The sequence below is a fragment of the Rhinolophus sinicus genome, chromosome 14 (assembly GCF_057876585.1).
Source record: "Rhinolophus sinicus isolate RSI-liver-muscle chromosome 14, RSI-T2T, whole genome shotgun sequence".
NCBI lineage: Eukaryota > Metazoa > Chordata > Mammalia > Chiroptera > Rhinolophidae > Rhinolophus > Rhinolophus sinicus.
In genome coordinates, this window is record NC_142514.1 from 17946963 (window position 1) to 17968039 (window position 21077).

Consider the following 21077-nt stretch of genomic DNA (forward strand, 5'->3'; position numbering starts at 1 on the left):
AAGACCCAGCGGCCAGGCCCGGCAGCTGGGGCTCAAGTTACAGAGAGGGCGGTCGGCACCGCCCCCTCCCCAAGCCCAGCTGGGCCCCCGGCTTTTTCTGGCGCCCAGCTGGGCTGTCCCCTACCTCCCCACCCTGCACCGTAAGAGCCTCATGGAGCAGCTAGTGTCTGGGGGCGGGTGCTTTATTCGCACTGGGGGCTGGGTCAGGGCGCTGGTGGTTGAGCTTGGCACGCCCGCAGCAGCAGCGCTGCATTGGGCACCAGGCCTGCGGCCTGCAGCGTGAGCGCGTCGTCGTGGTAGACCGTGGGCGGGAACGGACTGAAGATCTCGAAGGTGTTGGCGTCCACGGCCCTGGAGACCAGGCAGAATGGATCAGGTCGGGTCGTGGGACCAGAGCGCCCCCTGCAGCCGCCAGCCCCGCTCAGCGCCCACCTGGCCTGTGCGAGCAGGCTGCGCACATCACCGATGGTGTCCTCGGGCCGCATTGGCAACAGGAAAGCCTGCTCGCCGTTCTCCGACTTGATGCGCAGCGTGGAGAGCGGGGGCGCCGGCGACTCGGGGGACTCCTGGCTCCTGCCAGCCCAGAAACCATCAGTGTCCCCCACGGCCCAACCCCCAGGTTCTCATCTCTCCACTTTGCCCTCACCTCTGACGCTCAGCGGCCAAGGCGGGCGTCTCCACCACAATTTCCTGGATCCGGTCAGGCCACGGGCAGCAGTTCTGGAAGGCATGGATGGAAAGTGGACAGAGCCCTGGGCCCTGGCAGTCACACCCCACCCCCAACCCCTAGAGGGGCCTATCCCTGACCAGAGATGGATGAGAGCAATGAGGCTATGGGGGGAAAAGGGTGTTCTGTGTAAAGGGGGGCCCAAGGAGAAGAAATGGGAAGCTTGGGAAGTCAGCCCCATCACCCCCTCCCCACAAGAAACCTTGAGGTCCTGAAGTCTAGTAGGGGAGACAGAACCCCACACTGACGACCACCAGGCTGGATGCCCAGCCCAGCATGGGTCAGGGAAGGCTTCCCTGGGGAAATAACACCTGAGCTGTGACTGAAGGAAGAGGAGGAGTCCTTAGAAATGAAATGGGGGGCAGGGATATTCCAGACAGCCTGGGCAAAGGTCCCAGGTCAGGGAAGGCTTCTGAGAAGAAGTGAAACATTTGGGAGAGTGTCGGTAGGTTGTAGGACTGAAGCTGAGAATCAGGTTGGACTGGAAGAAATAAAAGGTTAGAGGTGGGAAGAGGATAGGAATTGAGAGCTGGGATAAGAGCTTAGCCTTACCAGAGAATCACTAGGGTGTTTCAACAAAGAAGAGCCAGGATCCAATTTACATTTTTAAGAACGCAGAGGCTGCTGGGGAAGAATGGTTGGCAGGGCAGGAGTGGACATGGGAGGCCAGTGAGGCCACTGCAGTTGTCTGAAGAGACACTGGAGCCTAGACTAGAATGGTGGGTGGCGGGAATGGAGAGAAGCGACGGATTTGGGAGAAGTCCTGGGGATCAACCGATCAGATAGGACTTGGCAATGTAGGAAGAAGGAGGTAGAGAGTCCTGGGAAACAGGTCCCATACCTTTCACAGGAAGAGGTGTGGGAGGAGCAGCAGGATGGGGAGTGAGGAGAGAGGATGAGTTAGTTCTGTGAGAGCCAGGAAGGGGTCTCCGGGGCCTTGGGCTCACCCCTGGCTTAGACGCTGATTTTCCCACTCTTACAGCCACACCCCTGCCAACCCAGCTGCTGTCTGGGTCCCAGCACAAGAGCCCTCACCAGCTCCAGTTTCTAGGAGACAGTGGACCGCTCTGAGGGACCCATCTCTCATCAAAGTCCTACTTGCAGGACCCCAAGCCTGAGGTTTTAAACAAAGGCCACTGCTCTGGTAAGCTGTGCCAGGGTTGATGGCAAAGCCCCCCCTCACCCCCCTCCCCGAAGGCTGGGGAACTAGGGCTGGCCTCACCTGCAAGGTATCCCGGATGGGGCCCCGGACGTCAATCACCTCGCCTTGACGGATCACAAACTTGGGGAGCCTGTTCAGAAACTTCTCAGCGATCACCCTGGAGCCTGTGGGGAGGCATTGGGAGCCTTGGCCCAGGGAAGGACTATGAGTGATGGTGAAGGAGGCCACCTGGAGCTTGTCCTGGACAGCGCCCCCGCCACCTGGCTCAGCCTCAGGGCCGAGCTCACCTGGGTACTCCTTCCCGACTGAGAGCTTGTGAATCCTCTGCTGGCCCACCACGCGGCCCTCGCCTGGGAATGGGTTCAGCCCATTCTCTGGGTAGACCTGATTGCGCAGGTCACTCACCTAGCAAGAAGGAAGGGAGACAGCGGCGGGGCCCAGCTCTTCAGCCCTGGACTCCACCCCCACCCCTGCTTGCCCAGCCAGGCCCCGGGAATAGGCCCAGGGGATGGTCTGATACAATCCCCACTTTACAGATGAGGAGACTGAGGCCCTGGGAAAGAGCAGGAGAGCTGCAGTTCATGTTGCTATCACACACCTGGGCCCTGCTCTTCCTGCCAGCACCCCTCATCATGCCAGCTGGAGCCACTATACTGACATCCACCTCAGAAAGCCCACAGGGAGGAGAGGGATGAGGGTGTTAGCAGAGGGCAAAGCCCTTGAGTCTAGGATGCAGTGCAGGCCCCATCATTGCACAGATCATTCACACAGCTTTCCAAGCCATGGTGGCACACGCTTCCTCACATGGGTGCACTGTGGAACTCCTACCACCGTCTGGGACACTGCCTCATGGGCTCCCATCACAGCACCCATCATCTTAAACACACCCTCAGCAGGGGACCGGCTCCATCTCATGCTGCCATGGCATTACCTTCCACCCCAACCAGATGGCCAGAGCCTCTGGGGGAAGCTGGGCCACTTTTACATAGACTCCTCAGGGACCCTAGGCTGTGGGGGTCCTGATGATGCTGGAGGAGGGGCAGGGACTGAAGGCCATGATTTCATGGTGCCAGCAGGGGGCGCTGCCTGTCGCTCAGCCACAGGCGGCTGCTGCTGCTGCTGCTGCTGCTGCTGCTGCTGCTGCTGCTGCTGCTGCTGCTGCTGCTACGGCTGCTGAGGTGGCAACTGTGGCCATCGCAGCCTCCCTATACCCTTCCTAGCCCTGCTTCAGGCTCGGCTCACCCTCCTCCTGGAGGTCATCAGATTGGGGTACCCTGAGGTGGCTTCGCGCCTCAGACTGGGTGATGCTTGAGGAAGTTGTTTATCCTCAACCCTCCAAAATCCCCACAGAGGGAGTGGCTGGTTTGAGGAGTAGCCCATCACCTTAAAGGGGACCCCATCAGGGTACAGGCGCTGGAGCTCCGATGGGAAAAAGCCATCCAGTATGTCTCGGAGGCAGCGCTGCAGGGGGGAGAGGAAGGGTGAGAAGTGGCTGGACCTGTGTGGTGGTCCACATCCTGCTTTCTGTCTGGATGGCAGGTCCTGGACTACTGGCTTCCTTATCCAGTGGATCACTCTGGCCCAGGACTTGGCAAGAGTGGGGGTGCGGGGCTCTGCAAGTTCTACATGGGTCTGGGTGCCTGTGGAGGGCAGGCTGGACAGGAGGTGAACTGGGTGCCACCATCTCCAACTATTGGTTGAGCAGAGGGGTAGAAGCAGAGGGGCCTGAGTGTGCACAGACCTGTCTCCCCTCCGCCCGCCCCCTACTCCTACCTGTGTGGAGGGATCATGGAAGGGCCGGAAGGGCCCATCAAACATCATGATGCCATTCCGGTAGAGCTTCAGTGGGATGGGCTCAAGGACATGGCACCGCGTTCCGCTGGGCTCTGGCGTGACCTGGGCATCACTGTCCACCACCAGCTCACTGAGATCCTTCAGGCTGGCCAGCAGCCTGTCAAAGTCCACCTCAGGGGGCACCAAGGAATCCCCTGGCAAAGAGGATAGACACCCATGAGCCTCTCTTTATAGCTGCCGTGTGCCCTGGCTTCCATGTCCCCTCCCATGATGGGCAGTAGCCTTCAGTGACCACCTAGAGAGGAGGAAGGACAATTAACACTTAATAATAATAATAATACCATGTTTCCCCGAAAATAAGACCTAGCCGGACCATCAGCTGTAATGCGTCTTTTGGAGCAAAAATTAATATAACACTCAGTATATTATATATTATAAATTATATTATATTATATAAGACCCAGTCTTATTTTCCTATAAGACTGGGTCTTATATTAATTTTTGCTCCAAAAGATGCATTACAGCTGATGGTCCGGCTAGGTCTTATTTTCGGGGAAACAAGGTAATAGCTGTTTCATTGAGCAAGTACTTTGTCCTAGGGGTTTAATATCTATTATTCCATTCTCTTTTCCTTTCAACCCTATGCTGTAGGGACTTATCTATAATCAGCCCCATTTTTCAGATGGAGAAACTGAGGGTTACAGAAGGCTAATGGCTTGCCTACAGATGCATAAAGTAAGTGGCAGGAGCAGGATCTGATCCCAGGTCTGTGTCAAGCACAGGGTTAGCAGCTGGGGTCCGAGAAGATGACCACGTAGGGTCAGCCAGGAACGAGCACTCTGTCCATGTTAGTTATTGTTACCAGCTCTACCTTATACAAAGGGACCTCAGGCCAACCCGGAGGCTATGAGGCAGGGGTTATTTATCTCCATCTTACACATGAGGAAACAGGCCCGTGGAGATGAAAAATGACTTATCCCAAGCCCCCTGGCAAGTTAGAGGAGGGGCTGACTTTCGAGTGTGTTTCTCCCACCCATCTGCACCATGAGGAGTGAGGTCGGAGTAAGGACAGAAGGCTATTGAGGATGTCGGGACAGCTGCTCGACAAAACAGATGTGGGGCAGACCTTGGATTGTGCAACTTTTTCTGGGTCACAGGCCCCTTTGAGAAGCTGACAGAAGCTCTGGCCTCCTCTTCAGAAAAATGTGTTGCATATACAGCTATGCATAAGCTTCAAGGGGTGCAGATGGGGGACTGGGGCAGCCATGACAGATGCCAGAGCAGAAAGGGTAGAGGGCAGGTGGGATGTTGGCAGGGGATAGGCCAGGAGCCTGTTCTTGGTCCTTGAAGGGACCTGGCTCCCAAGTTATTTACTAGGGTGTAACCCCACCAAACACGTGACTTTCTGGGCCTTCTTGGAAGCTGTTTTTCACCAGGACAGCCAAGCTGCACAGGATGTGGGTCAGGGTTCTGGGGACCCAATTCCTTTCCCCACAGTGGTACAGTGGCTGTAGCGGGGAAGTACAGATGTGGGTGGCCCTGTTTCCTGTTGCCTCTGCACTGTTGAAACGGTAGGCCCCAGCTGGCCTTTCCTCACCCCACTACATTTCCTACTGTTGTAGGGCCTACACTTGCCCTCCACCTCCTCCTGGGGTCCCCTGGAGTCCCTGAGATTCCCAAGAAAAACAGAACACAGAATCCCTGGTATGAGTCGGAACAATGTCAAGGCACTTTAACTACTTTCGGAACACATTGGTAAACCTAAAAATAACGGAAAAGTTCGTGTGCTTTAATGCCTGCCCTTGCCCTCATGGGGAAGTGAGGTCTAGAAAGGTCAGATGACTTAGCCCAAGCAGACCACGCAGAGCACAGCCAGGAGAACCATCAGATACCTGACTGCTAATCCAGCTGCCTCCTAGGGCCAGGGCTTTTTCAGGGAGCTGATGAGTATGGCGTGGCTGCCAAGGGAAGGGGCAGGCAGAAGTCTGGGGGAGGATGCCAAGAAGAAATGAAAAGGAAAAGAGATGTTTGCTGAGGAAGTCAGCCTGAAGGCTCTCAGCCGGTGGACTACAGCATGGAGAAGTGAAAGCAGGTGGGCAGGGCAGGTACCGGATGCAGCAGAGCGAAGGTGAGACAAGGGGCCCAGGAGAAGAAACCACCGCTCTGGGCAAAGCAGAGGTGAGAGAATAAGGCAGGAAGAGCCCAGTATGGCCACCACACAGCAGGGAGTGTGGCCCAGAAGCCTGGGCCAGGGCAGCTGGGTCACACAGTTAAGGCAGGTCAGAGGTCAAGTGAGGCATTTATTCTCTGAGCGGCAGCTTTCTTTTCCACAGAATAGGTAAATAATAGGAAGCTTCATCCTGCCGACAAGATCCAGCTGTGAACAGGCTGTAACAATGACCCTGAGTGTTTACCTCATGCCAAGCACCAAAGGCAGGGATTGTCACTCCCATTTTACAGAGGAGGAAACTGGGCCTTGTAAAGCACCATGCCCTGGGTCATGCTGCTTGCAGGGTCCATGTGACTCTACGCCTCTCTCCTCAGTGACTACACAGGCTGCCTCTCGCTGCTCCCTGGGATCCCTTTCCAAGGAGGAGCTCAGTGCAGCGAGATAATCTCAGGCCTCAGTCAACTTTGAGAGGCCATGATTTTATTTAAAAGAGGAGTAGGTAGGCATGGAGTTCAAGTCCAAGCTCCTTGGCCCAACTCTCGAGACGCTCAGAACCTGGGCTCCCCGGGCTGCCCTCAACATGGTCTCCCTTCACACTCTGGAGCCACACTGCCAGGGCTACTGCTTCCAAGCGGTGTGACCCTAGGCAAGTGGGCCCATCTCTCTGGGCCTCAGCTGCCTCTTCTATAAAATAAGAACAACCCACTTCACAGGGTTGCTGTGAGGCTTGGAGGAAATGCCTGGCAGATGGTGGCTGTTGTCTCTAACCCCACCCTCATGTTCCGTGGGCTAGGAGTGTTTTCTAACCACCTCCTCTGAGAGGCCTTGCCAGGAACCCCTCCCCGAGGCGGGGCCCCTGTTGCTCCTGGGTTCCTGGAGCCCTTAAGCTACTCCCATGGCCCTTGTGACAGGCTGTTGTCATTTTCTGTTCACTTGTTTGACTTTCCAACCACACCAAGCACTGCTTGAACCCAGGCGAGAGCATCCAGCCCAGGCCTGGACCAGAGGAGGTGGGTGCTCAAGCCTGTACTGGATCCATCCCACCCTGCCATCCGGCAAACATGCCTGCAGTGCCCAGGCTCTGCGAGGCCCAGAGAGCTATGGCTATGCCCACGCCCAGACTCCTGCCCTCGTCGGGCTCATAACTGAGTGAAGGAGACAAGGTGACAAAAATTGACAATGGTGTGTAACTGCCACTGTGGGGACTGCAGAGCCCAGATGGCCAGACCCTGTCACTATGAGAAGGGGAGTGGAGGGCCTGCACAAGGCTGGCTCCCCACGCCTTCGCTGGGCCATCTGCTGCTGTGAAATACCAAGGGAGAACCCCAGGTGCCCCAGCCTGCCATCACCACCACTTCTGGCCAAGGCTACTGAACAGGAAATGGACCCACGATGTCCACACACCCGCAAGTCCCGCCCTGCTCTGGGGACTTTACTTGCATTCACTCTGCTCTGCCAGGGTCACAGGCACCTCTGGCCCCTGCTGCTGAGCATCACCGCCCGCTCCCACCTCATCCTGTGCGGAGAACTGTCCCCAAGTCCCAATGTGCTCTGATCGTCCAGGCCTGGGCACCACCCACCAATCGCGTGCACGTGGGCACAGCACTGTGCTGGGCACCCTGGGGCATCGCAGGGCTAAGCAACAATGGCTCAGCGCACATTAGCCTGCGAGAACACTCCACGGTGCTCTCAGTGGCCTGGGGTCAATCATACACCTCCTCACCCCACAGATGACGCAGAGCCCCTCCCCATGTGCCCAGGGGCAGCTGCAGGTAGCACAGTACCTGGCACAGAGCAGGCACACCATGCACATTTGCTGGAACAGGTCAGGTTGGAGGTGAGTTTGAAAGGAAGGGAGAAAAGGGGGCAAGGTATTTCAAGGGACACAGCACAGGCCTGAATAGGAAGTGAGAGTGGAGAGGAGCCTGCCTGGGGTCTAGTCCAGGCCATTTCCAGGGGCTCAAGGGCGGCCCAAGGACGAGTGAAGCTGCTATAGCCCATGAAGTCAGTGTGGCTTCCTGAGCAGGGCAGGGAAGAGCCTGGCACTTGGAGGAAGGGTGGTAGGGGGCAGGTGGTGGCTGGCAGGGGGAGGGGGAGATGTAGAAGGGCAGGACGTTGATGGGGTGGGGGGAGTGAGGAGCTCAGAGTTGCCTGGAGCTCTCAGCCCTGAGGCTCAACACCTGGTATGAGCAGAGCAAGACTGTCCCTTTCATGTCTCCGCATACCTTGAAGCACCTGGCACCTAGCTCTTCCCATGTGATGTTCAGTATACGGGTGGGAGGGGTGGCAAGGGGTGAACAATCCAGCCCCAGGCCAAGCCCTTGCAGGGCTTCCCCCCTGCTGGGCTCTCTCATGGGTCCAACAGACACCCTTCCCTGAGGCATGAGTCGCAAGCTCTAGAACGTTGGAATCAGCCCCAGTCCAGCCCAACACAGATGCTGCAGCTCTTACCATCCACTGGCAGGCCGCTCCAGGGCCTGGGGGGTGTGGTATCCCACACAGGGAGCACCAGAGCCTCAGGGCTGGCAAGAGGCCAGCTTTGTGGATCCCAGGGGCACGTGGGGCAGGAGCAGGCTGGCATCTGGGGACAAGGCAGTGGAGGAGAGGAAGGGGAGAAGCCAGGAGAGAGGGAGGGTCCCAGGAGGAACAGCTGCTAGAAATGAAAAATATGTTGTTCATCTGACAGAAGAGCTAAACGGAGGCTCCTCCAGGCTGAGGAATCAAACAGCAAAAGAAGGAAGAGGACGCAGAGGGGGAGGGAGGATGTGGCTGGGCAGCATTCACAAATGGCTTTAGCTGTAAAGCGTCAGCTTCAGAGCCAATTACTCTGGGCATAAACAAACATAGAGCACAGTGGGGGCTCCTCTCTTTTGGGTGGGGGCCAGAGGGTAGGACTCCACAGAGCCAGGTATGGAAACCAGCTTTCGAGTCTGACCCCCACCCCCAAAGGAGCAGGAAGGGGTCCCACCAGCCAGAAGGAAGGCTGCCCTCCAACAAGTCAGCAAGGTCATGTGAGGCCTGAGCCCAGCTCACCACGGCGGGAGCCCAAAGAGGGGACTGAGTCCTGGGATTGAGGGTCAGCTTCCAAAGCAACAAGATTGCTTTTAAATGCAACGGCTTTGGGAAGGATGACATTTTGTAAAGGTGCCTGAGACAAATGAGGTCGTGTCTGGGTATTTGAAAGATGAGCAAGCAGAGTCTAAGGCAAGACCAGAAGAAGAAAGTGGCTGCAGGTGAGGTGGTCATGATGGAGGCTGAGGCCTTTCCTTCCTTCCGTCAGTGGCAAGGTGGAGGATGTCTCAGGGCACCGCGTGCTTGGCGGCAGGGGCACGAATGAGTTGGCTTCTGGACAGACAGCTGCTGGCCGAAAGGAAGCTGTTGGCGAATTCCCTTGGTAGGAGGGGCTGGGGACCAACCTACCTGGCTTCCAGAACTTCCTGGCTGTCATCCAGTCCCTCCTGCCATCTTTGGAGTCTGTACTGTCCACCGGGTCTTCCTGGTCCATGGGCTCGCCCACCCACTGCAGGCCATAGTCACCGAGGAACCGCTGGAGGGACAGAAGGGGGCGATGCGGGGTCACCGTCAGCTCAGCCCTTTCCCAGGGAAGAGGTGGCACCTGCCCAGTCCCCAGCCTCAGGCCTCCGCTTCCAGAGCTGGATGGGCAGAGGGTAGGGGCCTGGGGGTCTGGGCCATATCCTGGCTGTGAACTTGGGAAACCACTTCACCTCCTAGAGCCTCAGGCTCCTTACAAAGTGGAGATGACAGCCCCTGCCCATAAGCTTGTGAGGAGCACTGAGCAAGATAACTCATGTCAAGGACTTAGCACAGTGCCTGGCCCAAGTACAAGCTCACTGAAGGCAGCCACGACGACGGTGGGGAACCGCGTGGGTCCAGCTGAATGGGAGGAGGGGCAGGGGCACTCGCTCGGCAGGACTGGGAGGGTGTGGTCACCCACACACAACCTTCCTAGGGCTGGATCTCACATCTCTACCACAGGAAAACTTCTGAGCTGTTTACACTTTCTGTTGCTGGTTCCTCGTCTCCCTTTCCCTCCACAACCCACTCCAACCGGCCTCCATTTCTACAACTCACTGAAACTGCTTATGTGCGGCCGCCAACAACTTGCCCGGTGTCAAACCCAGAGGGCACACATCTGTCTTTATCTCTTGCAGCACATGTTCCTTTTCAGTTTCACATTTCCCACCATCTACACTTAAGATACTAACAGGTATCTCAAAATGAACTCGACCCAAATAGTAATGACTCCCTGCCCCCCCCAACCTCTTCCCCTGCAGGTCTTCCGCTTTCAGTCAACGGCACCCCTCCCACCTAGGCCTCATCTATGAGCCTTGGAGGCCTGTGCGCACCACCTCCAAGGCAGACTCAAAGCCACCCACTACATGCCATCTCCTCGGCTGCCCCCCTTGTTCAAGTCACTGTCATCTGCCTCCTGGACAATTCAAACTGAGCTTTCCCATCCACCCCACTGAAACCTTTGAAAACCTTCTCCCAGAACGCAATCCAAGCCCACACACTGTGGGTGAGCCCCCGTGATGTAAGCCCCCCGGCCTCATCTGGTTCTCCCTCTTGCTCCCACAAGCCAGGTTCCCATGGGGGGAGGTTCTTTTCCTCTTCAGCGCTTCCCTGGCCCCCTCACATCCTTTAGATCTCTTGCTCAATGTCACCCCACAGAGTGGCCCAAACCCCGGCTGGTTTCTATTGTGTCACCCACTGAAATATTTCATCCTACTCTCTGTACTTGTATATCTTGCTGTATACTTCTGTCTCTGTCCCCTCCAGACTGTCAGCCTTATGAGGGCAAGGACCATGTCTACATCCCAGTGCCTGGGACACAGGAGATACTTTGTACCACTTTGGTAAATTAATGAAGCAGTAAATGTGTGAGTGCTGTGAATGAGGGGGCCGCGATGCCCTCTGCCTGAGGCTTTGGGGTGCAGCCCTCACCCCCTGTGGAAGCTGCTCAGAGAAGCCCCACAGGCTGGCTGCGGGCATTCCTGGTAGGCTGTACAGGAAGCAGCTGTGTTTCCCCATAGCACCCACCCCCCCTCGCCCCATGAATAGGCCTGGGGGTGGAGGGAGGACCCTCAGCTGTGGCTCCAAGGTTTGCTGCTGTGGTCTTAAGTTAGGTTGGGGCTTTGAAAACCAGTTGTGTGTGGAGAGGGAGAGGTTAAACCCCAGGAAGAGCTTTAGGTGAGGCCAGCGAGGAAGCATGTGTTTCCAGGACCCTCCCATAAACTTAGGGTCCCTCCGGTTTGAGACTTGCTGTATGAATGGGGGCAAGGAAGGTGACCCTGGGTGACTGAGATGTCATGTTCAGAGGCAGGGGATAGCCGTGACCAATTCAGTACACACATATGGCCAGGCACCATGCTCGGTCCTGGGCATGCAGCAATGAACAGGAGGAAGGTGGTCCCTCCCCCATCCCTTGCCACCAGCACCCTGTGGAGTTCCCAGTCCCCCAGGGGAAGAGAGATGAGGCACTAAGGATGGAGAGCCTGCCCTGGTTATAGTCAGGGAGGGGCGCATACCTTGATTTCAGACAATGAGTGAAAACCTTGCCAGGGGGACGTGGGGAAACATTTCGGGCAAAGGGATCAGCATGGGCCACGGTCCTGAGGTGAGGAAGAGCTCAATATGGTCAAAGAACCAGAGGCAGGGCCCATGGCTAGAGGGGACAGTGGTTCAAGGTGAGACTGAAGAGGAAGCCCAGGCAGAAGGGAGGGGTGTGCCCTGCCCCGGAAGCCTTTCTGGCTCTTTCAACTCCCGTAGGGAGACAGAGCAGAGCCTCGGTGTGGGATATGTGGTGAGGGGGCCCGGTGAGGTGGGCTACGACCCGGTTCCTGACTGCCCTAGCCACTACCTCTCACCTCCATCTCCCCGACCTGCTGCTGCAGCTGCATGCACATCATCTCCAGCTCCTCCTGCCGCTGCAGGGACGTCTGGCCTTCAGAGAGATGGGGAGGGCGTCTGCTGCCCCAGCACAGGGGCTGCCAGGGCCCCTCTGGCCTTGACCAGAGTTCTGCCCTGAGGGTCATCTGGAGAAGCTACCCCTTGAGAACTCGAGGGATCCCTGAGAACTGCCTCTTGGTCTCTCCCCCTGCCTGAGAGGGAACACCCCGATTGGCTCTGAGGGGGGCTCCTAAGGGGGCTGTGTTTCCTCCATGCTTTCGGTGGAGTGCCCTGTGCTTAGGGCTGGGCTACATCTGCACTCAGGGAACTCAATCCCACATAGGAAGGCACTGTCCAGGGTGTGTCACTGCCTCTCTCTGGGCTCAGCTGTCCAGACCCCACCCCAGGACTCAGCCTGATGCTCTTGTGTGCCTTGATGCCCAGGGGTCACCAGCCCAGGGGAGGTGCGACTAGCCTACCGAGAAAGCCTCTTACCCTCTTGTTCCTGGAGGGTCTCCACTAATTCCTCCAAGGCCTGTATCTTCCGATCCTGCAGCAACAAGACGGGGAGGAGTAGGGGGTGGGGGGCAGGCCTGGTGGTTCCCAGAGACCAATGGAGCCTCTTCCAGAAGGAAAGATCCCAAATTTTTGCCTTGTGGGCACACTGGGGAGCTGAAAGCCCCTGCCCCTGCCCCCTTTGTCACAGCCACCGCTCCTGTACCTCAGGTGACCCTTGTGGTTCCACTGAGGGGAAGGAAAGGTGTGGAGCTTCTGAGTGCCTCAGCTCTCAGCAGCCACTGGTGCTGCCCAGTTGGAGGTCTATGAGCCTTGCTCAGCTGTGAAGATCTCTAGCTTCTCTACTCAGGCCACAAGGACCCAGAGCAGTCCCAGGCCACCCCTGGCCCTCGACCTGGGCAGTTCAGTGTGGGAGATGCTTCTAGAACCCATCCACCCTAGTCTATTGCAGCAGTCTCACTGGCCACCCCAGCTTGGGCCCCTCCCACCCCCAGACTGGACCCTGGCCCTCTCCCCGCTGGGGTCCCACCTTGGACAGCATCTCGTCAGTCTGGGTTTTCACCTGCTGCTCCAGATCCCGTACCTTCTTTGTCATGGTCGCCATCAGCTCCGAGTCTTGGAATACAGGGACTGCCAACCAGACAAAGTTCTAGCGCCCAGGCCCAGAGAAGAGGCTGAAGTATGGGGGTCCAGGGGTGGGGGGAGAGGGATCCCCAGAAGTGGAAATAAAGTAATAACAGCAACTACGACATACATAACAGGGACCAAAACACTTTTCATATATCAATTCATGTAGTCCTCACAACCTGCCTCTGAGGAAATGAACGGCTTTAGGAAGCTGATCCACAGAGAGAGTCAGTAATTTGTCCAACGTGTATGAGCAAGTGGTGTAACATATGGGTCACATTGCTTTGAAGCATGTCAGAAAGTTCACCCTCAATCAAAGCAAGCCTCTAAACCTCACCTCCCATTTCTTAAATCTAGATGGAGGGCATAGAGGTGTTCGCTGTACTGTTAGTTCAACTTTTCCGTATGCTGGGAATTTTTCAAATTAAAAAGTCTGAGAAAAGAAACCAAGAGACACATGGGAAGAAACAGGCATTCTTCCTGTGTGTGAAACAGGAACCATAGCCGCCATTGTGCAACTACCTGGGGCCGACAGGTCAAGGATGGCTCCGTGGAAAGACGGAGAAACCTGAACTTTTGATGATGACTTTGAGTGGTTGAATTAACAACCCTTGAGCTGCCTCCTTAGGTCTTCCTGTGTATGGGACAATAAGTCCTCTTTAATGTTCATGCTAGTTGCGTTAAGGGTTCTCATTGACTTGGAGTTAAAAGCTTCTTAACTGATGTAGACATTTGGGAAGTGCCAGCATGTAGATGTCAGCATGTGTATGAGCTCACAGGCAGAGTGGAGAGAGAGAACCCAGGCAGGAGGCACACCACACTGACAAGATGGAGGGATAAGAAGGAGCCAACAAAGAGCGCGGAGAGGGACCAGCCCAGTGGCTCAGGCGGTTAGAGCTCCATGCTCCTAACTCCAAAGGCTGCCGGTTCGATTCCCACCTGGGCCAGTAGGCTCTCAACCACAAGGTTGGCAGTTCGATTCCTCGAGTCCCGCAAGGGATGGTGGGCTCTGCCCCCTGCAACTAAGATTGAACACGGAACCTTGAGCGGAGCTGCCTCCCGGATGACTCAGTTAGTTGGAGCGCAGGCTCTGAACCACAAGGTTGCCAGTTCAATTCCTCGAGTCCCGCAAGGGATGGTGGGCAGCGTGCCCTGCAACTAAGATTGAGCACGGCACCTTGAGCTTAGCTGCCGCTGAGCTCCCGGATGGCTCAGTTGGGTGGAGCGCATCCTCTCAACCACAAGTTGCTGGTTTGACTCCCACAAGGGATGGTCGGCTGTGGCCCCTGCAACTAGACTGAAAGGACAACAACTTGAAGCTGAATGGCACCCTCCACAACTAAGATTGAAAGGACAACAACTTGTCTTGGAAAAAAGTCCTGGAAGTACACACTGTTCCCCAATTAAGTCCTGTACCCCTTCCCCAATAAAAACAAAATCTTTTTTTTTTTTTTTTTTTTTTTAAAAAGAGAGAGCAGAGAGGAAAAACCTGGGAGACAGGAAGATATCGGGGAGAGTGGTGTCATGGTGACCAAGAGCCTGGGGTGTTCTGAGGAGGGAAGCGTGAACCGTGTGCAATGCTGTGTGCAGAGAAGAGATAGGACAGGCAAGTCCTTATGTGTCACTTTGGGGGAGGGACAGACACTATCTGAGAGTGGGGTGAGGAGTGGATGGCAGGGGTGAGGTCCAGAGAGCGTGCACACGGCTAAGGGCAGGAACTGCTTGTTGTGGTTACTATTGAAAGTGTCCCCAAGCTGGGGTGACGGAGATCCTGGCTTTGGGACTGAATGGCTGTGGGGCCAGGCTCTTTCTGCCTCCTTTTCCACTTCAATTTCCCTCCCTACCCAGTACACAGATGGGTGTTTGGTGGAGGATGGATCGCCTCATCGAACCGTCAGTTCAACCTGCTGACCTAGGTGTTCCCACTCCCACTTCACAGAGGAGGAAATGGAGACAGAGAGACAGGAAGTTGCTTGCCCAAGATATACCAGATAGTGGAGAATTCTCACCTCATCTCTGGCTCCCCAGACTCCCGGTTCAGACACCCTTCCCAGTCTCCACGCAGCTCATCCTGCCTGCCCACGTCTCCCCTTGCCCAGGCCACGTTCAATCCTGCCTCCTCCAGAATTCATCCTGCTAAGCCCCATCCCACTTTGTGCGCCTCCATAATCGCAGTGGGGATGGTGTGGGCCAGGCGAGGAGAGTCATCTAGGGGACTTTGGGTCTTGCCCAGAGCCCTGCAAAGCAGGAAGCAGATGGCTGACGGCTTTCATGCCTGTCAGACCCTGAATCCTGGACCCACTGGACATCACACTTGATGGTGACTCCAGCCAGGTCCACTCCAGAGGCACCAGCCACAGCCTGGCCAGACCACCTGAGCTAAGGGCAGGGCCCATGTAGCTTTATGCTAAACCAGGCCCTGGACAGGTTTGGGGGCTACAGGCACATGGCCAGTCAGCCAGAAGTGGGAGCAGCTGCCTCAGACCCAGGAGATGGGAATAGGTGCCATGCCTCCCTGGGCATCGCTGCTTCTCTGGGAGCCCAGACCCCGTTAGTCCTCTGCTCTCACCTTGCCTACTCACAGGAGCACCTATGCCGCCATAGCAGGAAGGGACAGAGATCCTTTCTTCTGAGCCATGTCCGTCATTCAGCATGTCCACTTCATCTTCTGCAGGCAGGGATATCAGGTCACTGCTCTGGGGCTAAGGCCCAGAGGAAACTGTGGCCCTGGGCTCTGGCTGAGATGAAACAGCCTGCACTCTGTCCCCACAGCATGAGGATAGAAAACTTGGGATGTTAGCAAACAAGGATCCAACCAGAACGGGCTTCTTAAGAGTTTCCCAGGCTGGCTCCTGGGGGGGACATGAGTCACCAATGCCAGCATCATGTTGGGGGCGAGAGTGGGGTAGGATGCAAAGATCTGAGCCTGTAGGGGTCAGCGTAGCAATGTGAGGACAGGGCTTCAGGGAGAAAAGGCTATTATGGGCTGGAGGAGGCTGTCAAGGGAAGCAGAGCTGGGATTTGGGCCCCTCGTGGAGTCTCGGCACTCACCAGCCAACCCCACAGTGGGTGAAGGGGTTCAAATCTTAGTGATGGCATATCTGCTAAGGGTGTGGGGACTCCTAATCTGAGAGCTGCCAGGAGGAAGCCCTGTCCTCAGGGAGGGGTGAGAGAGCTGCTGATAACACTGGGTTGGGCCAGCTGCTCTAACTGACAGAGGTCGTGCTCTTTCTCTCCATCTACCCAACCACAAGGAGACGCAGCAGATGGCAAGTGAGGAGGACCCAAGGGCAGAGCCCATACTTACCATCTCCATAGAGTTTTACCCCTCGCCTCCTGGGAACCCGGGCAGGAAGGAGAAGAAAGACAGACAAGTTAGGACCCCCTGGAATGTCACCAGGGGAGAGGCTCTGGGCAGCAAACCCCCAGCTGAGCCTTAAGGAGATGGAGGTTGAACTTCTGCCTCCTGAGGACACCCACCCCCAAATCCCATCCTGGCACTGGGATGAGCCAAGGGGCAGGCTTTAGGGTGTCCAACTCCTCCCAATAGAGAAGGGTAGGGAAGAGCTGGAGGGCAGAACCTTGGGTGGAAGACGACAAGGGCCCCAAGTCCGGGAGCCCAACCCCAGCTCTGCTTTGAAATGGCTGTGGGAATCCAGGCCTGTCACTCAGCCTCTTTGGATCCCCTTGTCCTTCAAATGACTCAAGTGGTGTGCAGAAGAGCAAGAAGAGAGGTAAAAACCTAACGTTTTGAAAAGATGAAAGTGCTAGACAGATATAAAAGATTCCTTTTACTGAGAGCCCAGCATGTGGCCCGGCTCAGAACCAGCACACCGCCAGTGTTTGCAGAATTAGTGCAAACGAATAAGGAGCTGGGTGCTGAACAGGGCCCACACCTTATAGAGGACACAACCCAGTGTGAGCCTGACACAACATAGAGCCTCCCAGAAGGTACAGAGAGAAAGATAAGGTGGTCAGGGAAAGCTACGTGACTCCTTATTGTTCTCCCCAAGACACTGGGAGCCATTCTCCTAGTCCACGGGAGTGGCAAGGAGGAGGCCGGAGCGGACACCAAGGCCCTGGAGGCCGGCCCCTTACCCTGAATTCACAGGCTCTGACTGCAGAGGCACTCGCCGGGTCTTGCCAAGGGAAGCCAAAGGTGAGCTCATAGTTCTTCTTTCAGATTCTAGCTATCAGGAACTCCCTGCGTAGAAAGAACAAAGTCAGTCCTTGGGACCACTCCCTCAGGACCAGGAAATGGCCTGAAACTTTCTTTTCCCTGGTTACTTTCCCACGAGAGAGCACCGTCCAGGGAGCAGCACCTTCACTTCTCCCATTGCCCCTGCTGAGGTTTCTGGAGGCAGCTGGGCCTCAGGATTCCCGTACATAACATCCGCCTGCTCCTCTGGGTATCCTGCTTTCTGCTGACACTGGAGCCCTCTGTCCTGATAGTACTTGGGTACCGGCGATGGGGGTGGGCTGGGGTGCAGAGACGGGCCAGAAGCCTGGGACTTTCCCCAACTTAGAGCCCAGGCATGAGGCTACCCAGGAGGCCTGGGGCTTTTGCCCATCCATCAAGGAGTGCGTCAACACAAAGCCCAGGGGTCCCCTCCCCTCTGCTCCAAACCCAGGTGCCACCCCAACATCTCAGAGCTAGAGACGGGTAACCCAAAGGCAGGATTTCACCAACACACAGTCTGCATGGCAGGGAGGTCAAGAGTTCAGGCTCTGAACAGGTTCTGCCATCCATCATTGTAACTCGTGCCTCGGTTTCCTCTGTTGTACAGTGGGGATGGTAATAGTACCAAGGTAGGTAGGGTTACCCAGGGGATTCAGAGATAACATACATAACGCACCTAGCTCAGTGCCATGCTCACAGGTAGCACTTATAAGTGTGAATTATGGCTGTTGTGGGTTTTGTTATTGGCACATGGAGGGCATTAAAAAATGTTGGTTTCCCTTCCTTCCCTCTTCCCTCCAGATAGATGAATGCACATCAGGGATGTAATTAATAATTAAAGGGTACTACACTATTCAGTGAATTAAGTAGTATATTATGTGGCTAATATCTAGAAATTCTAGAACCAACAGACCTCCATCAGGGCCTGAATCGAGTCTTTTGTTTCACTTTGGAAATGTGTAACGCTGGCCTCTACCCTACCCCTGAAACTGCCCAGCAAGGTGACCTGTGCCGCCTGGAGGCAGCCTCCTCTGTCCTCATTCTGGAGTTTGGGACTCATGCCTGGCCCCTTCCTCAAAGGAGCTCTCCAAAGACCAGACCCAGAGTTTCCTCACCCCCACCATCTGGACTCCCAAATCTGCCCCGATCCTGCCTCAGCCCCTGACTGTCTTGTCCGGGCATTCTCATGGTTTGTGAGGCCAAGTGAGCCCCTCGTGGTTCCCTTCACCAATCTCCACATGCTGCCAGAGGACTCTTCTTAAACACAAAGTTGACATGTCATTTCCCTGCTAAAAGCTCCCAATGGCTCGTTTTCACCCACAGAAAAAAATTCAAAATTCCTTCACATGGACGACCTGGTCCCTGCCTGTGTCTCCTGACCATACCCTCCCTTCCCCCCTCCTACACAGATGTGAGTCACTCTGTGCTCCCTGCCTGGCCTCAAAAACACCATGCCTTTGTGCACATGGCTGCCGGCCTGGAACCCCCTCCTGGTATGGTCTCCCCACTCCTAACCACACCCTTCCCTTGGTTGGGCTAATTCCTTTTCATTTTGTTCAGTTTATTTTTGTTTGCTCTTTAGTTGTACTTTAATTTTTTAACTTTAAAATTATAATAGATTCACAGGAAATTAGAGGGGTCTTGCACATCCTTCACCCAGTTTCCCCCAATAGTTTTTACATAACTATATGTCTGTATTGGTCTGTGCCATGCAATCCCATGTGTAGATTCGTGTAACCACCATTGCAATCACCACACAAATCTGTTCTATCACCAAAAAGATCTCCCTTATGCTCCTTCTTTATAGTCACACCCATCCTCCTCTCTCCACCATCTCTAGCCCCTGGCAACTACTCCATTTTCCATCTCTACTATTTTCTTAATTTAAGGTTATATAAATGGAATCATACAGTATATGAACTTAAAAAAAGAAACCTTTATTGAGATACTACAGTTCACATACTTAACACTTTCCAAGCATACTATTCAGTGGTTTTTAATGAATTTCACAGAGTTGTGAAAGCATCACCACAATCAATTTTAGAAGATTTTCATCATGGTAAAAAGCCCCACGCACTGTGTCTTTAGTGGCTAAAACTGCCCTGAATGAACTCCCACCAGACCTGATTATCCCTTCCTTCTCCAAACTCTCACCCCCATAACGACCCCTCAAAAGAAACTGGTCAAAAAGATACAAATTAACAAGTGTTGGTGAGAACGGTGGGGAAACTGGAACCTTTGTCGGACTGTAAAATAGTGCTGTGGAAAACGGTCTGGCAGTTCAATGAAAGATTAAACACGTTACCTTATGGCCTAACAATTCCACTCCTAGATGTATACAAGAGAAATGAAATCTTATGTCCACACAAAAACTTGTATACACATTCACAGCAGCATTATTCATAGCAGCCAAAAAGTGGAAACAACACAAATGTCAATCAACCAATGAGTAGATAAACAAATGTGGTATATCCTTATAATGGAGTATTATTTGGCAATAAAATATAAATAAAATATATGCTACAATGAGAATGAAGCTTGAAAACATGCTGAGGGAAAGAAGTCACAAAACACCATATATTGTTATGATTCCATTTATATGAAATGTCCAGAATGGGCAAATTTATACAGACAAAAAAGCTTAGTAGTTGGCTAGGGGTGGGTGCAGCTGGGGCATAAATGGGGGGGTAATTGCTAAGGTGTCTTTTTAGACTGATGAAAATGTTCTAAAATTGATTGTGGTGATGGTTGCACAACTCTGTGACTATACTAAAAACTATTGAAACTTACATTTTAAAGGGGTGAAGTATATAGTATGAGTATGTGAATTATAGCTCAATAAAACTGTAGCAAAGGAAAAGGACCTGGTCCCCAGACCCAACTCAACATCTTCCCTCAAAATAAGCTCGTCCTACTTCTCCCTTCTTAATAGGACCCCAACATCCCACCACAAAAATGTTCTCTCCTTCCTTCCTTCTTAATCCTATCAGCTACCAAACCTTGCAGGTTAAATTCTGTAATATCTCTCACACATCGCTCCTCCTTTCTATGCCCACTGTTGGCTATCCTACTGGGGCTGTCACTGCCCTTCTTTGGGGCTGTCACAATGTCCCACAATTGACTTCCCTTCTTTCAGTCTCACTCCCAGCTAGTGCAACACACTGTCTCACTCCCAGCTAGTGCAACACACTGTCTCCAGGTCAGTTTCCCTATGTATCATAGGAGACCCCTGAGGGCGACGACTCCATCGTCCCATCAGTCTGTGGACTCCTAAGCACGGGGCTGTGTCCTGTATTCCCTCAGATCCCGGTTCCTTAGGACAGAACCATGTCAATTCCCTTCACTTTGGGGGCTTCTAGGGGCAAACTGTGTCTTCCCCTTCAGGCCAGAGGGGCCTACAGGTTGGACTGTCTCCCCCTTCAGACTCGGGCTTTGAGGGGTAAGCTGTGTCCTGTGCCTCTACATCTTTGGGACCCAAGTCAGGACTGTGCCTGAAGACGACATCCTTCGTCACACCTACTCGGTCTATTCTCTCCCCCTTGGCCCGGGTGCTCCCCAATGCCTACAGAGCCCAGCAGGCTGCACGCCTTCACTCCCTAGATCCCCAGCTGGAAGCGCTCACCGCGCGACTTCTTTCACCACCAAACCCCGCCCTGGGAGCCCTGTCGCCTCCTCCCGCCTCCACAAGAAGCCATGGTAGGCAGAAACGGGAATCCGCTCCCAGGACGCGGGGGGCCTGTTGGGGAGTAGGGCCGCGGGTCCTCGGGGTCCGGGCGAGGCCCCAGCCTGCGTGGAGTACTCCGTGGGCAGAAAGGCCTTGGGTCGGGACTCACCACGTAGGACCACAGAGCCGTCCCGCGGCGCCGCCATCTTGTTGTCACGCGGTTTCCTAGGCGACCAGGACCGGGAGCTTCTCATTGGCTCCCTGAGCAACCAGCAGGCAGCGGGAGCAGGTACAGCCGTCTGTGCTGGAATTCTATTGGCCTACAGA

General features: G+C 54.8%; 1 protein-coding gene across 7 annotated transcripts; it reads right to left on the bottom strand.

Annotated features, from left to right (window-relative positions):
• Positions 1-166: 166 nt before the first annotated feature.
• UBXN11 (UBX domain protein 11) lies at positions 167-21077 on the bottom strand. Of its 7 annotated transcripts, none has more exons than XM_088790616.1 (15): positions 20920-21076; positions 17005-17110; positions 16214-16242; positions 15476-15574; positions 12863-12909; positions 12259-12313; positions 11742-11818; positions 9274-9400; positions 3663-3877; positions 3273-3350; positions 2177-2294; positions 1950-2053; positions 647-720; positions 433-573; positions 167-351 (listed from the first exon to the last, which is right to left on the bottom strand). In XM_088790616.1, exons 2-15 carry the CDS (start codon positions 17073-17075, stop codon positions 204-206), a joined length of 1383 nt encoding a protein of 460 aa, XP_088646742.1. In that variant the 5' UTR covers positions 17076-17110; positions 20920-21076; the 3' UTR covers positions 167-203. The 7 variants fall into 7 exon arrangements, 4 of the variants coding, with proteins under 4 accessions (XP_088646742.1, XP_088646740.1, XP_088646741.1 ...); XM_088790614.1 differs by having other exon boundaries at positions 12809-12909; XM_088790615.1 differs by lacking the exon at positions 20920-21076 and adding an exon at positions 20709-20882 and having other exon boundaries at positions 12809-12909.